This window comes from Rhinolophus sinicus, linkage group LG06, assembly GCF_036562045.2.
Source record: "Rhinolophus sinicus isolate RSC01 linkage group LG06, ASM3656204v1, whole genome shotgun sequence".
In the NCBI taxonomy this organism is placed as follows: domain Eukaryota; kingdom Metazoa; phylum Chordata; class Mammalia; order Chiroptera; family Rhinolophidae; genus Rhinolophus; species Rhinolophus sinicus.
This window is the reverse complement of record NC_133756.1, coordinates 120,507,880-120,523,076: the sequence shown is the minus strand read 5'-3', so window position 1 is coordinate 120,523,076 and position 15,197 is coordinate 120,507,880. Positions and strand designations below refer to the sequence as shown.

Below are 15,197 nucleotides of genomic sequence, written 5' to 3'. Positions count from 1 at the left end.
AACACGTGTGTAGAGAGAGGGGTCTAATGTGGGCAGCAGAGAATAACAACTCACCATTTGTAACCTATAGGACATTATCTCATTTGACTCTCACAAGCATGGAGAGAGAATCTACTCTGCTGCCAGATTCAGTCCTCTCTCACCCTCTGCTTTACTAACATCCTGTCTGCGCTGTTCTGACATCACTGATGACACTACATTCTGTCTCTCGACCTGCCTTCATTCCCACATTAGGCCACCAGCTCCCAAAGTCTCTGATTCCCCAATGAGTAGCACAGAGCCTGGCTCAGAGTAAATAGTTACCAAATGTTTGTAGAAATAATGGAGTTCAAGTGGAGAAACAGGGTGTCCACAGAATTCTGAAATGCAACGAAGGGTCAGAACCAGGACTAGATTCCAGGTCTCTCAACTGCAAAGTCTACCGATGTCAATTTTTCTTTTACAGGCTAAGTGCTAGGAGCTAAAGCGGCAAATAAGGCAATGGAGTGTTGAGAACCGACAGAGGAGCAGAGAAGAGAGACCCCTCTCAAGGACAGCTAAGTCTCTCAGGCAGTCCGAGGCAGTACCACCCCTGTTTTGTTGGTTTCTACCACATTTATGACCCTTCCAAAGGTGGCCAGGACTGGTAGACAAAAGCCTTAAAGATCTGCTTGAAGGGAAAACTAAAATTGGTACCTCCAATGATCAATTTCAGAGGCTGCTACCAAAGTGCCCAGTCTGTTTTCTTTGAAAGCATTTGTTTTGCTCTTATTTAATCAGTTCTTTGGCACAATCACAACTAGAAAGTGGCATGAAAAGACAGCATCCAGCACTACCATGGGACATGGAAGAGGGAGGCAGCAGAGAGGTACAGTAAGACACACAGACTTTACAGGCAGCCAGCCAGACCAGACCCTAAATCGTGTCAGTGTGACCTCAGACAAATCACTTTGCCTCGTGGGGCTTCAGTTTTCTCAGCTGCAAAATGAGAATACTAATAATATATATGTTGTGAGGAGTTTGTGAGATTTAATGGTAACTCTCTACACAATGCAGACTATTTCGATCTTTACACAATAGCTACCCCCTGCAGGAATGGGGAGCAGTTAGGAAAAGAGCAGGGTCCCCCACCTTCCCTAATTTCCATCAACACCTCCAAAGAAAAAGCCCAGAGGAGCCCTCGCTGGGGACAGTGACTACAGACGTCTCAACATAGAGCACGGTGGGTAACGAAAACATGACGGTAACTCACACATGTATACTTAATAACTTACGACAGGCTTTCAAACATTTTGTTGCCTCAGTAATGCAAAGGACTCGCCTAAGGTCACAAAGCCAAAAAACGATGGAGCTGGGGACCCACAGCTGCATCTTCCCTCTTCACACCTCCTATACTCTCCACTGTACCAGGTGTAGATCACGACCTCAGGCTGCGTCCATCTCCCTGCTTCTGAAGAGGGCAGCAGGAGGACAAGCAAGGGTGGGAGAGGGTCAGGAACTAGGTCTGCAGAGAGCTGGCTGAGGGGGCCCTGTATGGAAAGAGACCTCTCACCTGTCATTTCGGCTGATGGCGGCCACCATGAGGGCTGTCCAGCCAAGTCTGTGCCTTGCGTTGACATCTGCACCTTCGGACAAGAGCCTAGAAAGAGACAGAGGAACATTTTCAGTGTATGGCTTATCAAGGATCTAAGAGTGGAAGAAATGAGACAGTCAACAAACAGGGAGGCTGGATGAACCTGGAACTAGTCAGAGGCCACTGAGAACTAAATAGCTATCCCAGCTCCTCTGGTCACTCTCCCCCCAAGCCCAGGCTTCCCCACCTCTCTCCGTCTCCCCTTAGATGACTCTGCCCCATGCTGTTATGTCCCAGCCTCAGGAGGAAAGAATGTGCCTTCCCTACCTTAATACCCTGACACTCCAATTCCCTCAGTCCAGAATGCTCCCTCCCTCCCTCTTTGCCTATTCTAACCCTACTTTCATGCCATGGGATGCAATCCCCGCTTGAGGACTCTCTCTGCGCAGGCTTCCTACACTCCTCCAGTTGACAGCTCTCTCCTCCTTCCTTAGAATTTCCTTGTGCTTAGCACCGAATGCCCAGTTACACTTTTTATCTAGGCAGCTCCCAGTTTATAAAAGGATCACACTCCTAAAGCTTATCTGTACGGTGGCTGTTTGGGAATTGGAAATCTCTGAACCCAAGGAAAGATGGACAGAATGCTAGAGATGCTAAATTAGGTTTCTAGGCGAGTCCACACGAGCCTATTTGACAGCATATGCCAGTGCCTAGCACACAGTAGGAGCTCAATAGTTGTTGGATAAATTAACAAACAGAGGGTTTTGAATATACCACTGAAAGCCTGAATTCTGGGTCCCGGGAACAGGAGCCCCACAACATGGGGGTGGATAGAGAGAAGGGGAGTAAACAGAACCAAGGCTCACTGAGCACCTACTAGAAGCAGGAACTTCCCTCTCACTCTTCACACAATTGTAAGGAGCTGATACTAATCTCTTTTCATGGCCGAGGTAAGAGGTTCAGGGAGGGGAAATGATTCACTGAAGGTCACAAAGCTAATAAAGGGGACCTGGGTCGATAATGGTTCTACAGCCTGAATCCTTCTCACCTCACCCTTCCTCTAGACTGAACCTGGCTTCATGCCACATGGAAGTCAAAAAAGTCAAAACCACATGATATGTGCTTGGTCCTGTGCTAGATTCTGGGATGGGGTGAAGAGAAGACATGGGGGTCTTCCCTAGGGAAGGACACAATTTAGTTGTGCGTATGTAGCGGGGGACTCAGGACAGTAGGAAATCAAAGCCTGTAGTGTATGGTTTCCCACCACAAGTGCTATAGGAGGCCAGGAAAGCAGGAGACCAAAAATCAAGAGTGATTCACCAACAAGGCAGGATGTGCTTATGTGGGATGGGGGGAGAGTATGGGGGGGAAGTGGGAGGCTGTCTAGTCTTCAGTGGGTTCTGGATGAAAGGGCACTGGCAGGGAGCCCAGAGGCTTGGGTTGAGTCCTAGCACCATCCTTGTGCCACAGTCCGTAGTAAATGAGCCTCTGGACCAAGCCAAGTAAAAGCTCTGTCCTGTTGAAGCAGGTGACTAAGGCCTGGGAGACCGAGGAGACACAAAGCCTGAGGGGGAGACAGACCAGCAAGCACATACCTACACGTCATCCGGGTGCTCTGAATGGGGCCGCAGTGGCAGGTGCACAACCAGGGAAGCTCACCCAGTCTTAGTGACCAGAGCCTCTCTGAGGAGTGATTAGCAGTAGTTTACTGACAACAGGGGGCGAAGGAGAAGAAGGAGAGCTCCAGGCAGAGGGAAGGCATCTCAGCGGAGAAGGTGGCATGGGGTGTGTGAGGGTCTGAAAGAGGCTTGGCATGACTGGGGCACAAAATACGAAAGGAGAATACCAAGAGAGAAGGCTGGGAAACCCTCATCTCTCCTCTAGTTTGGAGGATTTCTTCTGGTAAAAATCCTGGGCCTTTTACCACATACACTGTTAAGCGTCTTTTATACAGGAACAATTTTCTTTCTTTCTTTTTTTTTAATTTTTATTGGGGAACAGTGTGCCCTTCCAGAACCCATCAGCTCCAAGTCAAGCTGCCGTTCTCAATCCAGTTGTGGAGCAGGGGGTGCGGGGGGGGAGGGTAAGGGGATACAGCCCACCATCCCATGCAGGAATTGAACTGGCAACCGGGCCATCAAGAGCTCACGCTCTAGGGCGGCTGGATGGCTCAGTTGGTTAGAGCGCGAGCTCTTAACAACAAGGTTGCCGGTTCAATTCCCTTCATGGGATGGTGGGCTGCGCCCCTGCAACTAAGATTGAAAACAGCAACTGGACTTGGAGTTGAGCTGTGCCCGCCACAACTAGATTGAAGGAAAACGACTTGGAGCTGATGGGCCCTGGAGAAACACACTGTTCCCCAATATTCCCCAATAAAATTTAAAAAAAAAGAGCTCATCCTCTAATCCAACCGCCCAGGAACAATTTTCTGTGGATGAAAATGTTAAAGAGGCTAAAAACCCTGGGGATGAATTTTCTGTGCGACAAATATCTTTGCACAAAAACTTCTTCCTAATTTACAAACCTTCCCTAATTTATCAGGCCAAGAATGCTGTGAAGAGCGCAGGGCTCTGAGTTAAGAGATGAGTTCGGGTCCTAACTGATTCTGATCGAATGGCCTCATTTCTCTGGTCCTCAGTCCAGAAGACAGGACTATCAGGAAAGCTGCAGCCAGTCAGAGGTCTGTGAAGGGCAAGAGCTGAGGTGAGCGTGAAGAACAGGAGCAGTTTAGAGACCAGGGAGGAAGGGCAGGGCAGGCAAGACAAAAGGAACCGGATACTTATTCGGAAGCAGGGAAGCAAAGGGAAGGTATATTTAGAGACCATCAGGTAGCTCCATCTGGGTGACAGTTCACAGCAGAGAAGCAGACAGCTGCTGAGGTACGCAGGGCCTCCCCAGGGCCTCGGGAGCCAGGCCAGGAGGCCAAGGCAGTGGGCAGAAACCCCTTCTGAGCCATATACTTCTTTCAGAATATGGTCAAAGCTGACGACTCTCCAGAAAAGTGCCCAGGAGCATACATAACCCACCCCACCCCCAACTTCTTTACATACAATGTCCAGGGGTTCACAGGTACTGATGAAATCAATAGTGGACCCTAGGTTTAGAAAAACCCCATCTAAAGAGATGACGAATGCCTGGCATGCCTGCTACTGGCCTACACTCCTGCATCGGAGTCAGAAATCCTGGATTCTCTCCCGGCAGCTCATTCCTGTGGGGCCCTGAGTCTCAGCATCCTCAGCACTCGTTCCCATGGGCTGATCAGCTGAAGCTGGCAACAGAGGGGAGACCTATTTGCCATTCCTTAGACCGGCCCCATAGGCAGTGGGGTTGTCAGTGAAGGTTTCTGGGCAAAAGAAATGATAAAATTAAACTAACAGCTTAAGCAGGCTGAATTTGAAAGGGGAGAGAGCAGGAAATGAAAACAAGGAGACCAGTTTGAAGACTGTAACACAGACCAAGGGAGATGGGCTGGGGCCGGAAACAAGAAAGCAGGGCCTGTCGAGGAGAAACAGCACAGCCAGAATCCCTCATGCCTTTAGGGGGCCAGGGACCCACGTTCCCCTGCCTCAGCACAGGGAATTCTGGAAGCAGCAATGCTCTGGAGACAGGGCTGAAGGAAGAAGCTTGAGATGCCTCCTTCTCCTGCTCCCCGGAGGGCTGAGTGTAGTGTAACAAAAAGGATGAATGAAGATCTTTTTGTAAGTTAGACCTGAATTCAAACTCTGGTCCCGCTAGATAACCCTGATCAAATCAATTCTCTGAATCTCAGTTTTCTCACCTATCAAGTAGGGAGAGTAACCTATCATTTGCAGGGCTCCCAGCCCAATGCCTGGCACATAGCAAGTATTCCAGGCAGGGTGGTTTCTGCCTGCTCCCATCCCTTTGATGGAACAAAGTGTTTTGGTCTCAGGCTGGTAGTGGCAGGTTGGCCAATACCCCGGGTTCTACGACAGGGCCACACAGGATGACCTGGAGAATTCAGCCAGGCTGGCTCCAGGCACTCCTTGTTCATTTATTCAACATGTGCACACACTCACTGTGCCCAGCCGCATGCTAGCTACTGCCAGGAGACAGGACGTTCTTGCGTTAGGACCTGAGCCCAGTGGGGGGGCGGGGGTTGGAGTGTGTGTGTGTGTGTGTGTATTTCTGTTTATTACTTTTTTTTCACAAATAATTGTGTTTTAAGATATACTCATACTGCTAAACACATAACAATTCCATTTTTTAAATTGCTACATAATTCTCCAAGGCACATCTACCAGATTTTCCCTCTCCGCTCTCTCGAGGAGACCCACCCAGGAAGATTCCATCTCCAGGCCACCAAAAGCAAAGCTCAAAGAACATCCTCTTCATATGTCCCCTTCGGACCTGTGCGAGCACTTCCCTGGGGCACGTACTCGGAGTGGGATGCCGAGGTTACAGGCTTTCCATTACTTGATTTATTAGTGGTGCCAGGTCCTCTCCAGGATGGTTACTCCATCTACCCTCCTGCCAGCAGGACGGGTGTTTCTGTGTACCACCCTCCCAGCCAACACTTGGCAGCAGCCAGCTTCCTAATCACTGCAAGTCCAACAAGTGTAAAGGGATCTCACATTATGGTTTTAATTTGCATGCCTCTGATTAGCAACAATTTCGAGCTACTTGTTACATGAAGTGTTAGCATTTTGGGGTTTACTTTTCTGTACTTTGCAGGGTTTTAAGAGCAGGAATTGTTGGGAGAGCGGGCTTTTCCAAATTTACTAATCCTTTTAATTAATAGAGTAGAAAGAGCATGGGGCACAGCCAGGAGACTTGGGTTCTAGTTCCACTTCTGCCACCTCCTACTCTAACACCCTAGGGAAGGCATAGCATCTCTCTAAGCTTCAGTCTCTTCATATGTCCACTAGGGTTTTAGGAGGTGACAGTGCAATCTGAGGGAAAGGGTTCCAGAACCTTGAGGGGTCATTTCTAGGAGGCAAATCTTACGTGTTCTTCAGTGAGATCCCAGGTTTACAGCCCTGCCCAGATTCCATCATTTTTTTCAACCTCTTAGAGCTGAGGTGTAATGGAAAAAGCAATGACCCTGGAGTCCAAAGGCTGGAGCTCAGATTCTAGCTCTGTCACTTACTAGCTGTGAAATGGGGGATATTAATCCCTATTGTTGAAGGTGGTTGTAAGGATTAAGAGACAGACATGCTGCAACTCCAGGAGCGGTGGCACCTGGTACATCAAGGAAGGGCCAAAGCAAACACAAACACCACCACAAGTTAGCCCAACTACAAACAACTTTTCCTTTTCAGAGCTGGGTGGGTCCCTCCCCCACTTCCCCTCTATGTGCACAGCAGCCCCAAAAGTTAGGATTTCACAAACCCAGGTCTCCTCCGTTTCACTTTGTTGCTTTGCAAGTGAATGCCCGGTGGGCAGTCATTTCAAAGTCCTGGGCCAGCTGGGCGGGTGACTGCTTGCTGAGAGTGGCTGAAAGGGCCTCTGAGGCCTGAGAAAGCCACCCTTGCTCTCCCCTGTGATTTTCACCAACGGACAAAATGCGGCAAGTGAATTAATCTCTTTTAAAAAGAGCAATGCTTGTGACAGAGCACGGTGTCTCTGAAAAGGTTAGGATTCCATCATCCCTGAGATGATGAGTGGAATGCTTAATGCAGGTTGCCACCCAGGGCAGAGCAGCCTGTTTCCAAGGGCTGGGAGTGGGGGTGGGCACTGCAGGCCTTTCTGGGCTCACTCCAGACTTGTGGAAGGCCCTTCCCTAATGAACTAGGTCTCCTGCTTGGCAGGGCAGTGCTGGGTGACACTAATTGGGGTTGACCCAGAGGAGTAGATAGAAAGGAGATCACACACTAGCAGACCAGAATTGAATCCCAGCTCTTACACAACTCGCAGGCAAGACGAGGCAGGAAAACGAGCAGGAGATCTGGGTTCAAATGCAGGCTCTGGCACTTACTTACTGGGCGGGTAGCTGAGGATGAAACAGTGACTGAGCCTCTCTGACCCTCACTTAGTCCCCTCATCTGAGTGACAGCTTCTGCTCTCTGAGCCTGTTTCCACATCTGTTAAAAACCGGAGAGGACCCCACCAGCCCTACTCCATCTGTCACACAGGGGTACCATGAAAAGAAAGTGAGACAAAACATGTAAAAAATACTCGATATGCAATAAAGCAACGTACAACAGAAAGCCGGTGCTATTACCATTATTATTTTCCAATTAGTGTCTATCCCATTTGAAGGATGTAACAGAGTAAATAAACTAGGATGATAGATGGAAGGTGTACATAGAACTTGGAACTTAAGTCCTCAAAATTTTCTATGAATTGATAAATGGTCTCAAATCCCCAGGCAAGAGCAGCAGCAGAATAAGGTTCCCTAGCAGCCCAAGAGCTGAGGATTTCCAAGGAGAATAACAAATCAAGGGGAAAACAAAGCTGCTTGATCTCTCAGGGATCCAAGAGAGTTCAGAAGGCAACAGACCAAACAGGCAACAGAAATTACCATATTTTGCCATGTATAATGCGCCATTTTTTGCCTCAAGTTGTGAGGGAAAAACAAGGATGCGCATTATACATGGGTAGCACTAATTCTGTATCTATACACGTTTTTAATTATGTTATTTATGCTTATGAGTTAAAAGTGTAACTCTAGAAATCAATAACGTTATCTGTACGCAAAATAATACCCTGGAATATAATAATCGGTTTTATTGAACTTACAGCGAACTTGCAACAACGAAGAGTTCTTGGCCTTCTATGATGCATAAATATCGTAAATTTGTTACTGGTACATAAAATTTCTTGTACCTTGTATCTGTTCTTGTGTTTTGTAATTATTTGTTACATAAAATTTCTTGTATGTGTTCAAAAATAAATGTTAAACTTCCTTTATAATACAAAAAACAAATACCTAAATGTAAACAAATAAACATTTGAATTAAAAAATTAAAACTAAAAATGTTTTTCCGTAGATGAGGGTAAAGGGGATCAAACATATGGTGATGGAAGGAGAAATGACTCTGGGTGGTGAACACACAATGTGATTTATAGAGGATGTAATACAGAATTGTATACCTGAAATTTATGTAACTAAACTAACAATTGTCACCCCAACAAACTTTAATTAAAAAAACACACAAATTTTTTCCCCTGAAACGTGGTTGTGCATTATACACAGGAGCGCATTACACACGGCAAAATACAGTACCTCTGATGGGGAAGTGGGGGATGAAGGAGTCACACTTTTACTTCCTGCTGTGAACGCTTCTGTATTGTCCAGTTTTGGTTTTTGTAACAACGAACATACTATTACTCTTAAAAAAAAAAAAAAAGCTTTCTTAGGACAAAACTAAAACTTCCTTCCTTCCCCCAAGAAGCCGTCCCTAAGGCAGCCTTGCTGCTGTCACAGTGCCCTGTGCTAACCTGTATCAACAGTTATCATAGTTTCCTTGTCTCGCTCCCCCAGTAGTCAGCACGGTCTTCTAGAAACAAGGACAATCACCTTGTCTCTGCACTCCTGGTGCTGGCACCGAGGCCGGCACCCCGGAGGGCCCAGGGGCTGAACCAATGAAAGTCTGCTGCACTTACCTACACAAATCTCTCACCAATACATCTGTCCTGCACTGGAAGTTATGTTTTATACTTGTGTGCCTGACTTTGTCAAAGAACTTAAGCTCCTATGTGTATGCGTGAGAGGCTGGTGCAGCTTCTCACTCTCAGGGCTGAGGACACTTAGACACAGGCCTGGAGCCAGATAGAAGCCGTGGATTCCAATCACAGCTCTGTCAGGAACCTGCTGTGTGATCCTGGATGACTCTCTGTCTCGCTGGACCTCACTTTTCTCTGAAATAAAACAAGGGAACTGAATTAAATGATTCCTCAACTCCCTGCCAGTTCTAAAATCATAGGATTCTAAATATGGGTAGCATCAAAATTAAAAAGTGGATTCCTAGCAGACATGGGCAGCAGCAAGACTTTCAAAGAAAAGACAGCTAGCTCCTCAGGCTTGCTGTTTGTAGGAGGGAGGGAGAGTCCCACAGAGGAATATGGGGCAGTTGGGAGTTATTCTGGCTAACCAGCTCGCCTGCTCAGGAGAGGGAGGTACCACTTGATTTTTCTTCCTCCTTCTTTACGACCAATCAATACAAAGCGGCCACTGAACTTCAATCGTGTATTGTTCCAACTGATTTCCGGATCCTTCGCATGAACATGAACCGGCCCTCAGCTGCTGCCGAGGCGGGGGCTGAAGGGTAGGGAGCGCTGTCCCACCTGCATCGGAGGCCTGGAAGCAGTGAGCCATGCAGACTCAATCACGATCGCTATCTGGGCAACAGGGCCCTGGCTGGAGCCTCGCAGAAGGTCCTGTTTACAGTAATAACAGCACCAGGCCAGGCTGTCAGAGCAGAGGCAAGGCGCCTGGGGCTAGAATCCACACAAGGCCTCCATCTGCGCCTTATCTACCCAGTGAGCCTGGGCTGGGAGGGGCAGGCCAGGGAGGAAAGGGGGCTTCAGACCCCAGCTGGGCCAGCAGACTTAACTCCACAGATGCAAGCAAGGCCTCTCTCACATCTTTTGCTTTCACTACTTGAACCAAGCACTCTCCTTCAAGGTCCAGCTCAAGATCCTTCCTCTAGCAAGCGCTTCCAGGTGCTCTCCTGCCCAGTGAGTAGGCCCATCCCAGCACGGTCATGCCCGGGCTACTAGAAAGGAAAGTGGGTGGGAAATGGGGAGGATGCAGGACCTACAACGAATGTAGGCACATTGTGTAATGTGCCTGCACGCTTCCTAACTAGTCATTTTCTACCACATAGAGTTTCAAAATTTCCACACGTGAAGAATGATGTGCAGAGATCAATCAGCCCAACCTTTCCTTTTATTCATACAGATATGGACGAGATTCAAAAAGCATCAGCCTGGGAATAGACTGATCTGGACGTGAGCTTCTTCCAGGCTGTGTGACTCTGGGCAGGTCATGCTAACCTCTCTGAACCTCTGTCATCTTACCGTATCGGCCTAACATGGGTGCTGAGATGACCAGAGGAAATAATGTACGTGAAAGCACTTACATTTTCTAAATGTTAGTCGTCATTGTTACAAGTGTTCTATTTGTTCAAAAGCACACAGCAGAGGCTCTGTATCATAATCTCAATGACTACTTTGACTGATTAAACAGAATCAAGTCCAATGCTGGGGTGACCATTCTTTCTTTCACCTCTCTCACAGTTTCTAGCAGAAACTTGGCACATATTAAAGTATATAGATTATTAATATTATTTTTAACTTATCCTGAAATGATTTCAAATTTACAGAGCAGTTACAAAAATAGCACAAAAACCCCTCCGATATATCCCTCACTCAGATTATCGTTACATTTCGCCTCATGTGCTTTATCATTACTATTCTCTCTATTTTTTCTTGGACCATATGAGGGTTAGTTTCAGAAATTGAGCCCCTTTACTCCCTAATATTTCTGCACCTATTTTCTAGTCCAAGGACATTCTCTTATATAATCACTAACCACTAATGACCAAATTCAGAACATTTAACTTTGATAAAATATTTTTATCTAATATACAGCCCATATACAAAATTCTTCATTTATCCCAATAATATCCTTTACAGCAATCACACCCTCCCCCACACCCTGTGACCCAGAATCAAGGATTGCAAGTGTCTTCAGTTTCTTTCATCTAAAATACCATGTTTCCCCGAAACTAAGACCTAACCAGACAATCAGCTCTAATGCGTCTTTTGGAGCAAAAATTAATATAAGAAAGACCTGGTCTTATATTATATAAGACCCAGTCTTACATTACAGTAAAATAAGAGCCAGTATTATATATTATATTATATTATATATTATATTATATTATATTATATTATATTATATTATATTATATTATATTATATTATATTATACCTGGTATTATAGTAAACTAAGACCGGGTCTTATATTAATTTTTGCTCCAAAAGATGCATTACAGCTGATTGTCTGGCTAGGTCTTATTTTCGGGAAAACACGGTAGTTCCTCAGCCTTTCTTTGACTATCATGATACTGACATTTTTGCAGAGGAAGACTAGTTTGTTTGTGGAATGTCTTCAATTTGAATAACAATTTTTTGGAGGAACTACTTCCTATAATTATCCATCCATTCCACAAACTTTTCACACGGACTCTGAGCAGGACGTCAGGGCACTTTCCTGAATTCTGCAGTGTCCTTACCATGCAGGCATTCACTGTACGGCTACATACCTGGCAAACAGCTAACACACAAGCAAGGACCCTGGAAGAAAGTGCCATACGAGTGTAGCTCAGGCAAGAGAGCCAGGGATGACTTCCTGGAGGCAGAGGCATGAGCTGGCCCAGGAAGTATGGCCAGAAGCAGATTCCCTCAGTGATCTCCTGAGACCCTCTATGGGAACATCTCCGCTTCCCCAAGCAGTATGTGCCGTGGCTGGGACTCAATAAAACACAAACCCCAACAATACTAGGCCAGAAAAGGGAGGGGGTGACTCAGGGCACCTTCATCTGGATACCTCTTCCCAGGGCTATATGCTATGTCCCAGTCAGCAGCTGCCGTGGTGACTTGGTGACAAAAAGGAAAGGCCTGTCTAGGCAGCTGAAGTGTGGGAGAGGGCCATGGGCGCCACCTACTGGCACCACAGTAGGACTCTAGGCTGCTGAACGGGCAGCTGGGCAGCTGGCTGGTTGCCAAGAAGCTTGTCACACTATGGCAGTGACACACACAAGTGGCTCTTAAATAGGGTTGGCACTTGAGCCACCACTGCCAAGCTCCGGAACCTCATGAGTTTTCAGTCAAGAATGGACTTTCCAAAGCCAACCACAATACCTGGCTCCCAAAACAGGTTCATTCCAGTAATAAAATTAAGTAACCTCTTCTCCAAGCTAGGCTCCATGCTGGGCACTGAGGGTACAGAGATGAATCAGACAAGCCCACAAGGCGCTCCCAGTCTGAACTGGGGGAGGAAAATGGGACAAGTAAATATACAAATAAGTGCTGTAAGTATCACAGTTGTTCTGAAAGTGGTTTGTTTGTACAGGGTCAGTGAGCACATAGCATGCTTGGCCCTTCATGTCTTGCAAAACTCTTGAATGGTGGAGTTCAAAAAAGCTCTCATTTCTTGAGCAGCCTACTATGCACCAGGCACTTGACATGTATGAGCTCATCTGATCCTGTGATTACAGAAGGAGCCTGAGTCTTACAGAGGGTCACTGACTACATGGCCAGTAAGTGGCAGCTTGGGATGGGAGCCCCTGCTCTCTCTGTTGAACCACACTGCCTTCCAGGGCACATATGCCATCTTTTTCCTTTCTTTTCTATATTAGTCTGAGGCCAGCATATGACAGGTATCTAATGGGACTAACCAACTAATAGAAAATGATAAAGGCGGCAAAGCCTTAAGTGGAAAAGAGGCTATCTGAGGGAATGGAGACAGATTCGTTTTAGTTCTGCCTTCTAGAACCTTCCCCGTGGAAGAGACCTTCTTCATCTGGTCTCAAGATGAGAAAGGCCCAATCCATTCCTTCTTCTTCATGGTAGTCGCCACACTACCATCACTACTTTCCTAATCACACGGCAATACAGTACTTTAAAGTGGTCTTGCCTTTAGGTTAAAACAAGCTTGGCAAATAAATCCAATCAAAAGTATCGAAGCACAGGAAGCCCTGGTTCTCAGTAGGCTGGGCTGACTGTAAGCGCAACAAAATCTAGGAGTGTAATGCAGCTGCCAAGAAAGCTAATGTAAGCTCAGGCTGTATTAACAGAACTAGAAAATCTCTAACAAAGGGGATCACTGCCCTGCTCCTCACAATATTGGTCACGCCACACTGGAATTCGGGAGCCCCAAAAACTTTGTGGCCATTTCATTAAAAAATGACTAGGATGGGGAGAAGCCTTAAAACCACAGTTTATATGACTCAGAGCTCTGTCTCCTAATAAAGGTCTAGAACAGGAAAAGGGAGCAGTGTGGTCCTAGAGAACAGAGTGGGGACCACAGAGGGAGTTGCAGAGGGACCTAACTACATAACAGCAGCCACCATGTGTCAAGTGCTATGCCAGCTGTTTTCATACACAGTACTTCAGAATTCCTCACAAAAATACTTTTCTAATTACAAAGTGTCTTTGCTTACATTATTCCAATTGCCCACAGTGTCTTTCCACCAAGTTCCGTATGCCCAAATACGACCTACCTCCAGGCTCAGGCTAAATGCCACCCTGTCTACGAAACCCTAACTTTTTATAAGTACTAATTATAATTTTATTACCAGGCAGCAAGTTCCTTGAAAGGCAAAGGTCATCATGATACATCTTCATGCTCCTCCTCAATGTCAAATGGGGCTTATTGCTCATAATGGGCTTTAAGAATAAATAAATGCCAAAGATGACATATAAATGGCCAATAAGCACATGAAAAGATGCTCAACCCCATTGGCCATCAGGGAAATGCAAATCAAAACCACAATGAGGTATCACTTCATACAGAAGAGGATGGCTAGAATAAAAAAGGCAGAGGCTATAATAACAAATGTTGGCAAAGATGTGGGGAAATCAGATCCCTCACGTTCCCTGCTGATGGGAATGTAAAATGGTGCAGCCACTTTCAAAATGTTAAACACAGTTAGCACAGGACTCAGCAGTTCCACTCCCAGGTATCTGCCCAAGATATGGAAACATACACTCATACAAAAACCTGTACATGAGTGTTCATAGAAACATAGTAATGTTCACAACAGCATTATTCAAAATAGCCAAAAAGTGAAAACACAAATGTCCATCGATGTATAAATAAAATGTGGTTAATCTATACACGGAATGTTACTCAGCCATAAAAAGAAATAAAGTACTGATACCTGCTGTAACATAATGAACTTTGAAAACATTATGCTAAGTGAAAGAAGCCTGACACAAAAGGCCACATATCCATTTATATGAAATGTTCAGATAGGCAAATACAAAGACAGAAAGTTGCTTAGTAGTTGTCAGGGTCTGCGGAGGGGGCAATGGGGAGTTACTGCTAATGGGACTAGGGGTTTTTTTTGGGGGGGACGGAGGTGAAAATGTTCTGGAGTTAGATAGTGGCAATGGCTACATAATCTTATAAATATACTAAAATCCACTGACTGAACTGTACACTTTAAAAGGATGAATTTTGTGGTATATGAATTATGTCTCAAAATGAAAAAAGAGTAAGTGAATGAATGAATGTTTGATCAATCAGCGTTTTGTTACCTTTCAGGAGGCAGAAAGTGCCTTATACCTAGAGGTACCCACTGAGGGCTGGATGTTGCCCCTCAGAAAACCTAAAGAGGGGACTGCATACTGGAGAGAGAGTGAGGGCAGAGCTAAAGTGCCTTGGATCCTGTCTGATCCACGTGGGGGCTGTGGCTGAGCCCTGATGGGCTCTGGGAAGGCTCCTACCCTGCCTGCTGGGCTCTGAACCCCTGGCATTCCAGGGGCCTCCCCCAATTGTTAGTGCTTTACACTCTGTCCATCTCCAAAGGCTGGTCAAACACACAGCCTTCCCAGGAGGCCTGGGTGCTATCCCCCCAAACAAAAGGGCATTGAGATGGAAGCCTCAGCTCAGCCTCAGAGAGGATTCTTATGCAGCCGTAATGGGCCTCCCATCCACATGAATGGAGGATCC

The 15,197-nt window shown here is 46.3% G+C and overlaps 1 protein-coding gene across 2 annotated transcripts in view; it reads right to left on the bottom strand.

Annotated features, from left to right (window-relative positions):
• Positions 1–15,197, bottom strand: part of CLPB (ClpB family mitochondrial disaggregase) — a 136,137-nt gene that overhangs the window by 105,240 nt on the left and 15,700 nt on the right. For both annotated transcript variants that reach the window (XM_019744405.2, XM_074335827.1), the window contains one exon: positions 1,532–1,618. In XM_019744405.2, coding sequence (XP_019599964.1) covers positions 1,532–1,618 — 87 coding nt within the window. The remainder of the gene's footprint in view (positions 1–1,531; positions 1,619–15,197) is intronic.